The 16,035-nt window shown below is 43.7% G+C and overlaps 1 protein-coding gene across 1 annotated transcript in view; it reads right to left on the bottom strand.

Moving 5' to 3' along the window:
• Window positions 1–16,035, bottom strand: part of LOC143175098 (cell adhesion molecule Dscam1-like) — a 217,260-nt gene that overhangs the window by 80,913 nt on the left and 120,312 nt on the right. Inside the window, exon 3 of the mRNA XM_076372228.1 lies at window positions 5,007–5,096. Within this exon, the coding sequence (XP_076228343.1) occupies window positions 5,007–5,094 (88 nt within the window). The 5' untranslated portion in view covers window positions 5,095–5,096. The remainder of the gene's footprint in view (window positions 1–5,006; window positions 5,097–16,035) is intronic.

Raw genomic sequence — 16,035 nt, 5'->3', positions numbered from 1 at the left:
GCGTCCGTTCGCTGTCGCGGATGCGCGCGGTACAACGTGCACGCTTTGTAGACGCGGCTTTAGTCGTCTGACTCTTTTTTAACGTTGAATCGATGGCCGGGGAACGGAGGATATTTTTAAGAGGAAAACATCGGCTGGAGCAGGGGCTTTTTAGTATCCGTCTCGCGAATGACGAATTTTTACTTTGATAACTGTTATTGTTTCTTATTACAATAGGAAATTTCGACCACGGGATTAATGGAGAACCTGTTAAGCATTTTGTTTCGATAATAGGAGACTCGATTCGAAACGCGAATGACGAATTTTTACTTTGATAATTGTTATTGTTTCTTATTATAATAGGAAATTTCGATTCACGGGATTAATAGAGGACCTGTGAATCATTTTGTCTCGAAAATTAGAAACTCGATTCGGTTGGTAATTCGAGTGGTAAGTTTTTTCAAAGGGCGAGACGAGCTGTTCGCTGTGCCCAGAATGACGAGCGACGTGATCTCGCGAGGAAATTTCTGCTTGATTGTTGCAGATTTCTGTTTTCATTGAGAATACTATTGATATACGTGACGAATACGGCGTTCGGATCTGGGCCGAACGCTTCCTGCGAATTTGATTAAAACAATGCCAGGGGAATCACGTTCGACGACGAATCGCGTGATCCGAACCGGATCCGGCGAAATCCACGCGAAGCCCGTATACAACATCCAGCCGAGCTCGTGCGAAGAGGACACACGCGAACATCATAGATCAAGCTGTCTCGATCCATGGACTTTCAGTCTCTTTCCTCGAACTTTCTCGTCAAACTTCAAGTCACCTGGGAGATGGAACCGGAGAACGACGGCGCTCGGATCTAGCTAAATCATCGCGTGATTCTCGAGTCCGGGGAATATCGATGAACCAACTAGTTTTCGACCACGATGAATACATTAATCTTTTGCATCCGAGGGATTTCTCGGTAATGAAATATACGTAATATTTTTCGTTTCGCGTGAATTGTCAAGCAAATTTCAAGAAACATTCTACATCTCGTCAGAAAACGTTGAACATTTCCAGCGAAAAACTGTCGACTGCAAAGGGTTAACGGTAATCGAGTTCCATAATTTCTCTACATTAACACTAGGCTCAGATACGTTTACCATATCATCTCTATAAAACTCGACGATCGTTTATCTAGACCTTGCTCATTAAAGACTTAAAACTAGACGATTATACATTCATACAGGGTAATTCCGAGGTAACCCGATCTCATTTACATTGTCAAATACCTATAGCTCCAATCATTGTCAGTATTATACATTGAACCCTGCCCAGAGACCACTTAACTCTTCACATACACCTACCCTCACAAATATACTCCCTCTTCATCAAGTATTAACCTTTCGCACTGAAAAAACGTGCCACGCGAGAATGTCCCAAAATTCCACGTCCCCTATACATCGCAAGCCTCAATGCATTATAGATGCCATATTCTTCTGAATCCTACCGCTCTACAGAACATTCGAATACAAACAGATCTAACGCATAAAATACATAAAAATCTTCCCCCAACCCTTTTCCAAATCTCTAAACGAACTCCCAGCAAGTGGCCATCTAAACGAAACAGTTCTTTCAAAAGAGAAACAAGCCCACCTAATCGCATCAATCAAAATCGACACAGTTTACCGTACTCCCTACAAGACAGCAGCTCGCGTCGCAGGTGGACGACACGTAACAATTACCAAGCCAGAAAATGAGAATCACTGGCGTACCCTCTTCGGGTGTACGGAGAGTGTTGGCACAGTGCTCGTGATCGATTACTCGTCATCCGCGCGCGATGTCCCGAGTTCGACGCCCACTGCCGCCCGCTGCCAAACCAAACGTACTTCTTCCTCTTTTTTTCCCGGCCCCTTCGCCCCGCCGCCGCCGCGGCCCCCACCCATTTCACCCCTGTCGCTATCTCTCCGCCCACCGCCCCCTCCCTATCTATCCGTCCGTCTATCTTCTTCCCTGCCGTTCGTTTCCCTCTTCCTCGGTTTCGTTGCATCGACCGTAGGCTCTGCACAACGGTGGACGGCCGTTGCACCGGTGGACGTGCACGGGAGACGCGGTGCTCTCCTCCTTTTTCCACCGTGTCTGGCTTTGTGAGAGGCGCGAGTCGAGGAGAGCGAGCGCGGCGGCCTGTTCCAGCGTGCCAACAGAGGAGACAGAACAGAGAGAGAGGGAGAGAAAGAGAGAGAGAGGGTAGCAGGCGGATTCAGGGTGGTGGGTGGATATTGGGGCGAGCCTCGAGAGCCACGAGTCGATCTCTGCCAAATCAAACTTAGGTCACCCTTTCGTTTTACCGGGTCGTTTCCGTTTCGAGCAGCTCCTTCGTTCGGGCTATCGATTTTGTCTACGTGCGGTCAACGGTGGGCCGAGGGATTTCTTTCCTTTGAACGCGCTGCCGCTGCTAGCGGGATGATGAGCCTCGAGTTGCATCCTTTTGTCGGGAGTCCTTTGCCGATTGTCGTTATCGGGATTGGTTTCTTGCGGTTAATTGATTTGTTTTGCAACGGTGCAGCGTTTGCGTTTGCCGCAGAGGGAATGTGGAAGTTGGCAGTTCGAACGGCGCTGGGAAATGGGAGTTTCTTGGTCTCAGCGCGGGATTGTTTTGAGTTGTAAATAGGGTAGATAGATGGAATTGGAGTATAGTAAGTATATGTAGGACTGACAGGTTTTGACGGGACGTTGGTAGCAGCTAGTCTATCGTTCAAAATTATGTATTGATAATTTTCAACGATAAACTAGTCGCCGGCAAAGTTCCATTTGAATTTGTCAATCGTTTCGGTGAACAGTTCCCTCGTAAATCAAATACGACAAATTACTTTCTGTTTAATCTGTATCATTGAATTTCGGACGAACTAATTGCTTATCGATATACTTGATAATAGCGGCAGGGCGGGTATCGAGGTTCAACGGGAATTTTGCGCTGCCGTTACACCTAACCCCATCGTGCCGGCCCGGTGTTACCCTCATTAGCGGAGCCCGACGTTTCTTCGGCTCAAAAATCAATTCCGCGCCCCTGCAACCTTTCCATTACCATAAAATCATAAGACTGCGCCCTCAAGATCCATCCGCAGCAATCAAAGAGCGACGGAGGTCCGGACCGTCGGGGAAAATTCAACCTCCCCGGAGCGAATGAATTTCTTCGCCCCTTTCCTCACGCATTAGGGACTTCGAGCGAGGAATCAGGTGAGAAAGGGGAGGAAGATGGCCGAATGCCAACCACGACTGAGAATTGGCAGCAATTGAGGTGTGACTTGTGTCCGAGCCGCCCCTATTCTCTTGCCGGACGCGTCCACGCGTGACTTGGACGTTTTTATTCTCATTTGAAGAATCATTTGGTTTTCTCACAACGAAATCGAAGGTAATTTGTATTGATGAATATTTCACACTATGAAAATAAACATTTGTACCTGAATTTTTGGCAGTGGGTAAATATATGTTTCATATTTGATGCATGTACAATCTTTTAATGATTCAGAGAAACGTGCATAGAAATATATAGAAATATATTGTTCGGAATTTGTGGAGTTTAAAGCTATTCTGATACAAAAGTTGAGTTCAAGGATCCTCGAACAAATCAATAATATAATGATAAAAATATTCCTTATAATGATAGTTCATAGGTACTCTAACCACGTTGATTATGATTGTTTAAAGGAGATTAAAGAAGGTTAATTTAGAATAAGGAATTAATAGAATAATCAAATTCCACTACAAAACTGACACGGTCGAAATTTTGACTTCGCGACTAAATCACTCTCGACTATACAAAAGAAAATGGAAAAACTGATTGACACGTTAAACGTGTTGGTCACTGATGACCTTTTGAATTGCTTGAAAACAATCGTAACTTGCAAGATAACCGATGTTGAATGAAAATATTTAATAACGTAACTAAGCTGATAACAGTCTAATGCAAGGCTAGTAACGTCAAATAATTAATCATCGTTCCTACTTCTCTTTGTTACAAAATAACTCTACGGAGAAACAGTCTAGTCAGACTCAACATTCGATTTTATTGCAACGTATACTTACTTGAACAATTTTTTCTACATTTATCTATAGTATAATTGTACTATTTAAAGGTACCATTTCAGTGATTCCCAAGTGTCATTGAATAAATAATTAGAGCGTCATATTAAGATGTAATCGAATGAAACAACATCAATGTGAATGTTAAAGTGAGTAGCCAAGAGCACTTCAGACTACGAAAGGTTAACAATAAAAAATAGACCCGTGTCGCATGATAAAATTGACAGGAGGCACGACTTCGAAACCTCGAGCCCTTAGTCTCGTCAGTGAATGCGTGACCCGGCCACGCCTGTCCCCGTCTCACCTCGATAATAGCCGACACGAGGGTTGGAAAGGGATTTCTGTCCCCCAGGGACGTGTTCGGTGGTTCATCTGTGTATAGATTAATGGGCAGATAAGAATGTTATTATATGGGTCCTCCTTAAGACAATGGGCTACCAGTAATCTGCGATCTTTTTCGAGGCTTGAACGGAGGGTAATTTGGATTCCGTTTCCCGTGGATCGCGATAACGTCCGGTGTTGTCGAGCTGCAGCGCCCAGTGATTGGTTGATTGAAAAATTAACAAGAGGAACGAGCTCTGTGTGGTTTCTTTTTAGAGACTTCTTTTCAGAGTCTATAGTTTGATCGCTTGAGATGAAAGCTTTAGGAAAGATTGTCAATGAACTGTTTTATTACTTCGATAAATGTATGATAATGCAGAATTAAGTGTGTGACTAATTTTGAAGATTTTTATCGACTTTTCTTTTTGGAAATTTAATAGCTTCATTAGTGCTGTATAGTAGAGTGATAAGGAATGTGTTGTAATAAACGCGAGATTGGAGGTATTAAGTTTTCGATGTAATTAGAGAATTGGATTTCACCTTGTTCCCATTGGTAACGAGAACCGCTTCGTGGCTGACGTTTCGCGGCTACTTAACGAATGCGATTAACAAATTTCAGAGAATCCAGGACTCACCAGTCAGAAGGAAGAGCAGCACGGTCGAATTCATTCCCGAAGCCAAAATTCGTCGAAGTGGAATCAATTCAACGCATTCTCGGCACATTTCTGCAACAAAGAGCGGATTGTTTAGAGGCAGACGCAAGAAGAGGTTAACCAGTGACCTCAACGTTTCTCGTTTCGATCTGTACCTCTCCGTTGTCTAACAATTTTCTGTGCAATATCAATCAAAAGTGATCACCAATTAAATTCGATCAATCAAAACAACTTAGTTACTTTCCTTATCTTACAAATTTTAGACTCCAGCAAACCTCAACGTTTCTCAATTCTCTTCAACTTAAACAATTCAAATTCAAATCAAATATTATTCTCCTATCACCAATTATCACGCTTCAGGCCAAAAATACGTACAAAACATGCCTAAAAATATTCTCGATCCCAAAAAAGAAATCGCTTACCACTGGAACAACCGCGCCGACAAAATGGCGGGTCCCGGGTTCCTCGTTTCGCACCGATCGATATCTTAAAAGCGTTAAATACCTGAGACAACTTGAAAACTAGATGGTTTCGCTTCAATACTACAATCCATATACAATAATAAACCGAAAACAAATCTATCGTTACAATTTTCATACAACTCGCACGTTAATCATGCTAAACGCTCGGTTGTTCTAGCGTTAAAACGGCGGCATCGAAAATTGTTGCAATAAAGTTCGCCGGTAAAGCGGTACGGTCGATTTGTTAATGACCGGCGGACAGGCCGTCATTGTTACGGAGACGCGTGTATAAGTGTTCCCATTGTCAAGGGTGGAATAATTCACGGTCCGGCGCCAGGGACGAATTCAATAAATTCAAGTGAATGGCCCGGCCCGGGATGCGTAACGCTTATTACGGCGTCGCGTTTAACAGATTTTACGGGGGTGTTAACAGGCACGGGGGCAAATTAGCATGGTGCCCGTACATCTGTTGACCATTAATCAATTAGTTCGCGTACGCGTACAAGCGGCCCACCGTGTATATAACCGCCGACGCGGCGCGGCACGGTGGTGTCTCCGCCTCTCTCTCTCTCACTCTCTCCCTCTCTCTCTCTGTCTCCCTCTCTCTCTTCCGAGCGCCGTAAAATTTCAACCGAATGGCCCCGTTAAATGATCGCGACCGAAAAACCGCGAACCGACGAACAAACTGACGTTTAATAACGTTAATAACGCACGGAAATTGGCGAAATTCGCGCGGTCGGTAATCCGTGAAACGCTCCGAAAGTGTTCGAGTTGCGGCTCGTGAAACGCCGAGAAATCTTTTTACTCTTTTCTATTCGCTTTTCTTTTAGTATCTTTATAATAATTCATTGTGCATAGGTTCAGTGATTATTCAACTGGGTTATTAACATTGAGTTTTTAAAATTTCTCTATAGAAACTCGGAGAGTGCTTTCGTCGAGACTTCGATTCACAGTTTGCGTATCGGCGAATGAATTTCTCAGAGGAATATACGTTATTTTCTTAATAATTGCAAAAGGGAATCAGGCATGGGTGATTTTGACGCGTCTGGTAGTTTTAGTGTTAATATTCTTGAAAGAACGTGGAAGGAAATTGTTTCACAATTCATGACTGTGATTAAAAGTGTGGATTCGTTGGGAATCTAGAATACTATTGATTATTATTAATCTCCTCACCATCGAATACCTTAGAATATTAATTACCATTAATCTTCCAAATTAATAATAGAATAAAATCCAATACAATGCAATGCAAGAGAAACTTTGTAGTACCATTAATTCTCTCATAATCGAAATAGTTGGAAAGTAAAAGAATGTATATTATTCGCAACGTACGAAAGACACGAGTTTAAAATAGAAGTTTCAGATATTGATTTCGTAATCGAATATCTCGGAATACTAATTATCATTAATCTTCCAAATTAATAATAGAATAAAATCCAATACAATACAATCCAAGAGAAACTTTGTAGTACTATTAATTCTCTCACAATCGAAATAGTTGGAAGGTAAAAGAATGTATATTATTCGCAACGTACGAAAGACACGAGTTTAAAATAGAAGTTTCAGATATTGATTCCGTACACTCGATGTACACGAATACTACGAGAGTTTACGTGGTTAAAGGTACGTCGTTTTTCGTCGAATGGAGCTGCGTTAAGGGAAAGCAATTCCGCGTTTTCATTGCTCGTTCCGGGTGAACTTACTTCCGAGTGCGGCGGCGAATAAAAATGGAAGCCGCGCTCCGGCCACCGAATTGAAACGTATTAGCCGGTCGGTGTAGGTACACGTATAAGCCGGTCGATAAGCAATAAGATTGATGGTGCAGCAGGTAAGATATTCATTTATTTCTGAAGAGGGTGACGTGCTATTTTTCAGGGCGTCATTCGACGAGCGTATAATACATTTATCTTAATATTTCATGCTGTCCGGAAAGACCGGCTGTCGGGAGGGGAGAAAAATCGTATTAATATAATCAAAGGCGAGTGAATGCGAAAGAAGACTCCATCGGACCTATAAACTAGCGGCGGATATCGAAGACACTCCGCTAAACATGATAAACTTATTATTTTATGCAAATGTTCATTTTTACGGGCGGCGGCAGGAAAAACAAAGTTCACCTGGTTATCATATTTTCACAGTTGGTAACGCCTTCTATTGTAAATTCTACTGAACTGAATATTTTATTATTCCCGGGTTATTCATTAAGTCTTTGCGCTCGAAAGTTTCTCACTGGAAATATTCAACATTTTCCGACGAGATATAGATGACATTGTTTGAAACTAATTCAACGATAATTCACAGATGAATCGAGCAACAAAGCTATTTTACTGAAATACTTCACATAGCGATACGAAGTTTCGGTTAGAATACTAAATATTCAACTTCATTTTTTCCGTATCAAATCAACTGAGAGTCACCTCTCGGGTGCAAAGGGTTAATTTACACCCGCGTCGAATATATGCTTCTCTGCTGACATTTTAGACATATCTCCTATCATCCAACCGAACAAATTTCTTTCGAAATGCATTCCAAACGAAACACTCGAAACAATACAAAATTATCGAAAACATAATCGGTGATATTCATCCAGAGTTCATTCAATCGACTCATCCGGGTCGATTCCCCGCGTACAACCTTAGATTCCCCCAAATTTAACCCGCAACCGATCGGAGCATCATTTATTCAACTAACTGAAATTAGATTCCGATTAAACTTCCCTCCAGCCGATATCAAATTTCATTCCGGCCAGGAGGCAAAAGAAACTTCGCGCCGCGTCGACGCACGGGGAAAAAGGTTCCAATTAAACTTCGCGACTCTTCCGCATCCTCGTGCCGCGCCGCGCCGCGACGCGACCGGCATCGGGAATTTTTCAGAGCTGGCGAGAGCGACCCATCAATTTGTCCTGTTCAATTTCTGTCGGGTAAACAGTCATTTTGTTGAGTTGCAATTAATTGGCCCGCCCGCGCGATTTTTCCGCGCGCAGGAATTTCTTGTGCACACTGGCGCCGAGTACGATGAAAACGCTTGTCGGGCTGTTGATATTGCGTTCGAATTGCGACGGCGGGCGGCGTCGATCGGTTGCGCCGAAAAACTGCAATAATCTCGACGATTCCGAGTCGGTTATCGGCGCGCGTCCCGGTTCGTTGCGCGAAATTCTGGTTACACGGCGCATATCATTTCTGCCGCACGCACGTGTGCGAAACGGGAACGAGCGATCGCGGAACGCGAAGGGTGCCGATCAATTAACGATTCTTGTATCCGACGCTTGGGCGTCCCGGGGAAGCATCGGAGTTTCGGGTGCGCTCGAAAACAATTTCCACCGTTCCCGCGCCGAACGAACAGTTAAACAATACCGCGGGTAATAAGTGTGCGTTTATCGCGAGCAAAATTGCATGGAAACTCTAATTTAAATTCTCCGCCCGGCGAAACGGCCGGTCGAGATATTTATAACGCGAAATTTCATTCCATTTTCAAAATTCAGAGTTCGACGTGCAGCGGGAGGCATAGAATTTTCAACTGTGTAACGCGGTCGACGGAAACGTCGGTTTTGTGGCGGGTAATTTATCAATCAAATTACTCTACGCAATTATGTATGACATGTATACTTTCCTTACGAGTCTCGGAAGGAATTCTAATCGTAGAAGTCTAATTTATAATGGAAAACCTGTTAACTTCAGCGACATCTCAGAATTCACGAAATCCGAGTGATTACACGGTTATCTTACATTTCTTCCCTCTGTCTCTCCCCTTTTACTTTGAATTCAGAAACCTCTTTGGCGAACCAAGTTCAATTGCACCTCCGTAACGGTTGTATAAATAATTTCATAGCCATTTCGAGATTCTTATTTCCACGTCGCGGATGAACATCTTTCCAAGAAGGCGGGCGTCTGTTTTCCCCCGAAGAGTTTCCCGCCAGCCGATACATTATAATCGCGTTCGCCGACCGATTTTCCTAGGAGAGGAAAAATTCGAGAGCGCGTGGCCGGCCCATAAATCATCCTTTCGAGGCGAGTTTCTTGTTCGTTGCCCGAATGCTTCGTCAGGCCGTGCGTCCGGGATAAGATGCGGTGCCCGGCTGGACGGTAAATCCTTGTACACGCACCATAAACCGGGGCGAAATACGATCGACCGGGGAGAACGGGGGCCAATATTTGTCATCGAGCCGCTGCGTCGCGCGCGGCAAATAAGTATGAACGGGTTATTGTTGCCCGGACTCGGCCTCGCCGAGCGTGATACACGTTACGGCCGCGTGCATCGTTTCTTATCGTTTTATTCTACAGTGACGAACGCGAGGACCGAACTGCGAACTCGCGCGAAGTTTAATATTCAATCTACCGGGAAATTAGAGTGACCTGTTTCCAACTTTTTGTGAAAAGTCGAACGAACCTTTTTTGGGAGTCGAAGGGTTGCTTGGTTTTATTTCTGTGGAAATATACAAATTCAATTGAAAGTCTGTCGAGCAATTAGAGTGACCTATTTCAATTTTTTATAGAAATTGGAACAATACGTTTCTTGGGATTTGAAGGGTTGCTTAGTTTTGCTTCTGTGCAAATATATAAATTCAATTGAAAGTCTATCGAGCAATTAGAGTGACTTATTTTCAATTTTTTATAGAAATTACAAGAATACGTTTCTTGGGATTTGAAGGGTTGCTTAGTGTTGCTTCTGTGCAAATATATAAAATTAGATTTAAAGTCTATCGAGCAATTAGAGTGACTTATTTCAATTTTTCATAGAAATTAGAACATTACGTTCTTTGAGATTCGAAAGGATTAGTCTTGCATCAATGCAAACGTATAAACTTCATTAGAATCTTCCAGAAATGCTTGCAGAATAAATTCTGAACTGAGTAAACTTCACCTGTCCTACAGTTTTAGTGTTAATGTTTATTGTTCCCTTTATTGTTTATCACCGTGTTCTTCTATGAAACGGTACTTTCCTTCTTGTCAGCGAGTGGACTTATGGTTGAACATTATATTTACGAAACCCGTGAATTTGTCAGATACTAGATGTTTTAAACATTATTTAATTACAGTTTAAGTCGATTCTGATTCGTTTCCCAAGATTCCGGTAACATTCGAACGCCCCATTACCCATCGACATTGCAAAACAGCTTCCCGGAATTCTAAAACTCGCGCGACAGTTGAACCACCCTGTACAACCCCCGATCGTCAATCTTCCGCCGGACTACCGAACCGCAACAGTTTTTCTCTCATTTAACATGCACACCCGAACTTTTCGAGCGGCGCCGTGCAAAGGACAGAGCGAACCACATAGCAGGGGTCGTACTACTTTTTTTCAACCCCCAACTTCCTCGCTCCACCACTTTTGTCCCTAGACGATGTACACTGGTCCACAAAAGTATTTGAAATCGATATATCTGTAATGGAAATGCTGTGCTAAATTAGATATTCCGATACTTTCGTTTATACTATATTTAAACTGAACGTCAGAATAATTCATATAGAATTCTATTATGTTGATAATAATTCAGATATCTCATAGATTCACTAAAATGGCGGTTACACGAATGTCAACTGACGAGAGAGGCGTAGAATTGCAAAAAATGTAGAAAAGATGTAGCATACCGTGTAAATCGTAATATCGAAAGAATTGGAATTGCATTTTATATACGTTAAATTACAGTATAATAAATCTACTAATGAAAATAATTAAAAATATCTATATAAAACATGGACATGTATTATAAATAATTACAATGATATCATTTTTAAATACTTTTGTAGATCAATGTACACCCTCGTGCCTCACGTATTTCCAGTTTCATTCGTATTTGTGTTTCGCGGCGATCGTGGACCGGAAACTGAGGTCCGCGTCGTGAAAAATGATCGCCGTCGCACATCCGGTCTCCGGCGGGGCCGCCATAGCCCTAGGAGCCGTCCCCCTTTCCTGACCGACCGACGAAACGTGTTTTTTGCGATCCTCGTCCCCTCGCGTTTCACCCTACCACCCTTATTTATCAATCTCCTACGAATGAACATGGCGGTTGTGATACTATTAGGTCAATTCGACTCGACCGTGTTTCAACCCCCGTGAAACAAGTGTGAAATTTTCTTAGGGTTCCCTTTTACAAGTGAATAAGTAGTTCTCTTCGAGAATGTCGGAAGTTACTATACCAATGGGTGTTCATTGAAATGTTTAAGAAAAATCGATTACTTACTAGAAATTTTGCTGGGAATGAATTTTTAACCCTTTGCACTCGAAATTACAAAGTGTTGTATATAATATTGAGTTTTGTATAACGAATCACTATGTGAAATATTTATATAAAGTAACTTTGTTTCTTAATACACGTATGTTTTCTCATTAGTTCGTTTCGAATGTCGTCTGTCTTATCGGAAAGTGTCGAATGTTCCTACTGAAAAGCTTCCGAGTGCAAAGGGTTAATATCTTCGTAATCAAAGCCACACAGACTGAAAGCCAAAGATCTAAAGATCCCGGATCCTCTATCTTTAAATTCATATTTAAACCTGTAGACCTCGCGAACAGTGATCAACAGCAATTTCGCGCGAGCAGCCACCGCGAGCACACATTCCACTCCCCCGCGGTCCCAATGAGAACAGCAAAAAAATCACGGTGAACCGCTACCAAGTAATTACTCCACTCGTCAAACAGAAATCCCCGCATTCAATATCAAATCATATACGCGAACCACTTGCCGCGGGAAACTTCCGCGACCCTCGCGAGCAAACGTCGCGTCAAGCGTTCCCCGTTCAGCCCGAAACCCGACGCATAAATCGCGTAACGCCGACGAGCCGGCGGTCGTATCAGTGAAAAAAAAAGTCGCGGCGATAGACGGGAAAAAGGCTCCATTACTTCCCATTCGCGGTAAGAATCGAATCCAACGGGGAAATTCAGCCGTTCCCTCCATTCCCTTCGTTTTCCATCGGCGCGTTAAAGGGTCCCCGGCGCGAGTAACGAACGTATAGCCATTCGCGGGTTCATGTTTGCGCAAACAAAGAGGCCGGGCGGCGCGCGGGCGGCGAGGGGAACGCGCTGCGAGCGCGGACGTGAAGAGGAGGCCGGTCCTCGAGCTGTAAAAACCAACCCCCGCGAGGAACGCGGCATGACATGATTCCTGACGGTCGTCGCCGGTGACTCCTTTTCAACGGTAACTTCCGCAAAAAGCTTTGAGAGCAGTCGAGCCTCGGCCATAACGCGGGTAAAAGCATCGAATGCGAGGGTGCGCGCAGGGGTTAGCGCAAAAGCGACACGCGACGCCGACCGGGAAACCTTTTCCACCCCCGGCGAACGCGACGCGCGCCGCCATGATCGAACGAATTCCGTTCTATGGTTACTCACCGTGCCGCACGCGTCGTTTCGCCGCGAAATAATGCATTCATGCGATGCGATGCGCGTCGCGGGATCCGCTCGACACTCTCCCCGTCCTTGTTACCTTTACACGCGCCCCCGGCCTTGTGTCTTCCTCCCTCTCTCTATCTTCGAGAGAGACCTTTAATAATTCTTCCAGTCGTTGCGCGGTGCGCCGACGATGACTTGATGGAATATTTTTTTTCGAAACGTGCAATAGGGTGGGCTTTTTTCGAAGGGTAGCCTCACGTTTGATCCGACCCCTGCGAATCGCTCTCAAGCCTCGCATGGAACGTTAGCTTCTGTTTATTCGGAAATCTTCGGGTGGCTCTCTTTCGGAGGGTGGTTCGAGGCACTAGACGCGCGAGTTGGTTGGTCATTGGGGATGGGGTTGTAGGATTGAACCTCGAATGAATTACTGTAGAAATTCATTTAGAATGATTAATTAATTCTTCTCATACTCCCCTGCGATCTACTTACGACAAACGAACATAAAATTGATTACTTGGTAAGACGAGAAGTAATAAACCCTCTCTACTTTTAGGAACGGCTAATAAAGAAAAATCACCAGATCTACTACGACTAATTTAGAATTCAATCGACTCTAACCAGTGAAACATTGCTCAACGATAACCGTCCGCTAGTCGACATTCGATCCGATCTTGTTTCGGGCTGGTGGAAACCATTATTGCGACGAATATGAAAAGGATTTGCGAGTGGCGGTATCCGGACCGGGTGGGAGGGGTTAATCGGCGGAAAATCTACTCCGCCAGAAAATTACGATATTGAATTCGTTGGCACTTTAACAAGTTCGCCAGCCTCCGACCCGTCGCGTCGCCGGGGTTATACGATCGATCGCCGGAAAGTCTGGCCGCGCCTTTTGTCCGCCGAAGGATACGTCTAAATCGCTTATCCCGAGAGCCCGTGTCTGAGCTCACCTGTTGAATACGAAAAGAAAATTTCGCCCGTCGATCCCCAGGGCCGGGCGCGATAGGGCCGGGCTGAAATAATGAAAAAGGGTCTCGCGGCTCGCTGCGCGTGAATAATGGATCAAACCGGTCACCATCGAGTGCCCTCGTGAACCTTTCTCTTCTTTTGCCGGCGTTCGGATACCTTCGAACAGTCTATTTTCGGCGTCGTGTGTCTCCAAGTATTTTTTTTCTTCTACAGTTTTTTATTTTTTTTTATTCGTGGATTTTATCAGTTTTTTTCTCCTCGCGGGGTGACTGTAATCTAACCGTGAGAAGATTAACGAGGGGATTCGGTAAAGCGGTATCGATGGATTTTGAAAAAGCTTTGATGGAAAATAATTCCCCTGGAAATACTTGATGCGCCGCTTTTTTTTGCGTGCCGCGCTTTCGTCGAGTCGATTAAACTTTTCTACGCGTGAATTTGGTGCACCCCCGGTGTTACTTAAATGAAGTTAATTTTTTATTACCTTACGTCGTTTTACTGAATTTTACTTTCGCCTAATGTTACTCGACTATACTTCCGTCTAACGTTACTCAATTTTACTTTCCTAATATTACTCAGCTTTACTTCCATCTAACGCTGCTCAACTTCACTTTCACCTGACGTTACTGAATTTTACTTTAACCTAATGTTACTCAACTTTACTTCCACCTAATGTTATTCAACTTTACTTCCATCTAACGCTACTCAATTTTACTTTCACTCAACGTTACTCATCTTTACTTCCACCTAACGCTACTTAATTTTACTTTCACCTAACACTACTCAACTTTACTTTCACCTAACGTTACTGAATTTTACTTTAACCTAATGTTACTCAACTTTACTTCAACCTAATGTTACTCAACTTTACTTCCACCTAACGCTACTCAACTTTACTTTCACCTAACACTACTCAACTTTACTTTCACCTAACATTACTCAACCTTACTATCTCCTAACGCTACTCAATGTAACTTTCACCCAACGTTACTCAATTTCATGTTTCCTTACTTCGCTCGATTTCACTATCACCCAATGTAACTCAATTCCATTTTCCCTTACTTCGCTCGATTACTCGATTATCTAATTTCACAGTTTTCCTTGTAACACTTTGATGGCTCCCGCGACTACACCGACTATTAAAGATTAAAATTCGTTCACAATGTACGATTCAAGAGAAGAGCAACACCGTTCTTCCGTGCAATTAGCTTCGAAGAAACAAACGAGTAGAAACGAGCGCGGATCACGGTCGGTAAACTTGTCTGAATGCAAACACAATAAGCTCCCGACGAGAATCTTCGTCACGTAACGCCTGCGTAAACAACCTGTAACGCTGCCGGGCCGCGCTATTACGGAATCCAATAACGCAACTTAAGACGTCGTTATACCGAACCGTGTAAGCCGTGTACACCAGTCTACGTAATCAGTGTAACGAAAGTCGATTAGTAAACAAATCACGCAATCGGCATTCGCGTCGATGCCGGATAAAACCTCTAAAATATTTGCAGTCTAGGGTTTTTCCAGATGAGTGAGTGTGGGATGAATGGTTCGTTGTGTGTGCGTGCGGGCGACCAGGTCATAGTGCGACGAAGCGGCGCCGCGATGTTTGGTAAATAGTGTGACTGCGTTTGGAAAATCTTGAGTGGCTGAGAGAACGCCAGGAAGAGTGTCCATAACCGAGCGACTGGACCGCGAGAAAAGCGTGTACGTGACTGCGTGAATTTTGACCATGGACAGTGACATAATTGAAATATAATTTTGAATATGCTGCATTTGCAATATTCTATATTGCCCTGTCTTTCAAAAATTGAAATAGCTAACGCAAGTGCAAACACGAGTTAACCCGTGACCGGTCAATGAGTTAACATTAGTGATCGACTCCGAAAAATCCCGAGGGAAACTGAATTTGCGAAAGTTCTCTGAAGATATCCGAATTACCAAAGATTCTCCCTTTCGAAACAAGTAGAGAAGAATCCAATCCTCGAAGGTTCAGTGAAAATGCACTAGAAACGAAATAGAAGCGCCAATTCTGGATCGTCCAATGCCAGCCGCAGGACTCTCGAAGTTCGACGTTCAATTTTCAGAGGCAAATATCGATGGAGAATCGTACATTATTGATAGATAGGAGCAGCGCGCGGTATCCTATTCCATTTTATTTCCGCAGCGAACCGCTCGACCGAATATTCAAGACACCGCGAAGAATTAGTTATCTCGCGTCTAATTGATTAAACCGGCCGGTCGCGCGACGCGTCCCCGCTCCCGGC

Source organism: Nomia melanderi, chromosome 11 (assembly GCF_051020985.1).
Source record: "Nomia melanderi isolate GNS246 chromosome 11, iyNomMela1, whole genome shotgun sequence".
In the NCBI taxonomy this organism is placed as follows: domain Eukaryota; kingdom Metazoa; phylum Arthropoda; class Insecta; order Hymenoptera; family Halictidae; genus Nomia; species Nomia melanderi.
Note: the sequence above shows the minus strand (reverse complement) of the source record. Positions and strands in the feature narration are given on the sequence as shown.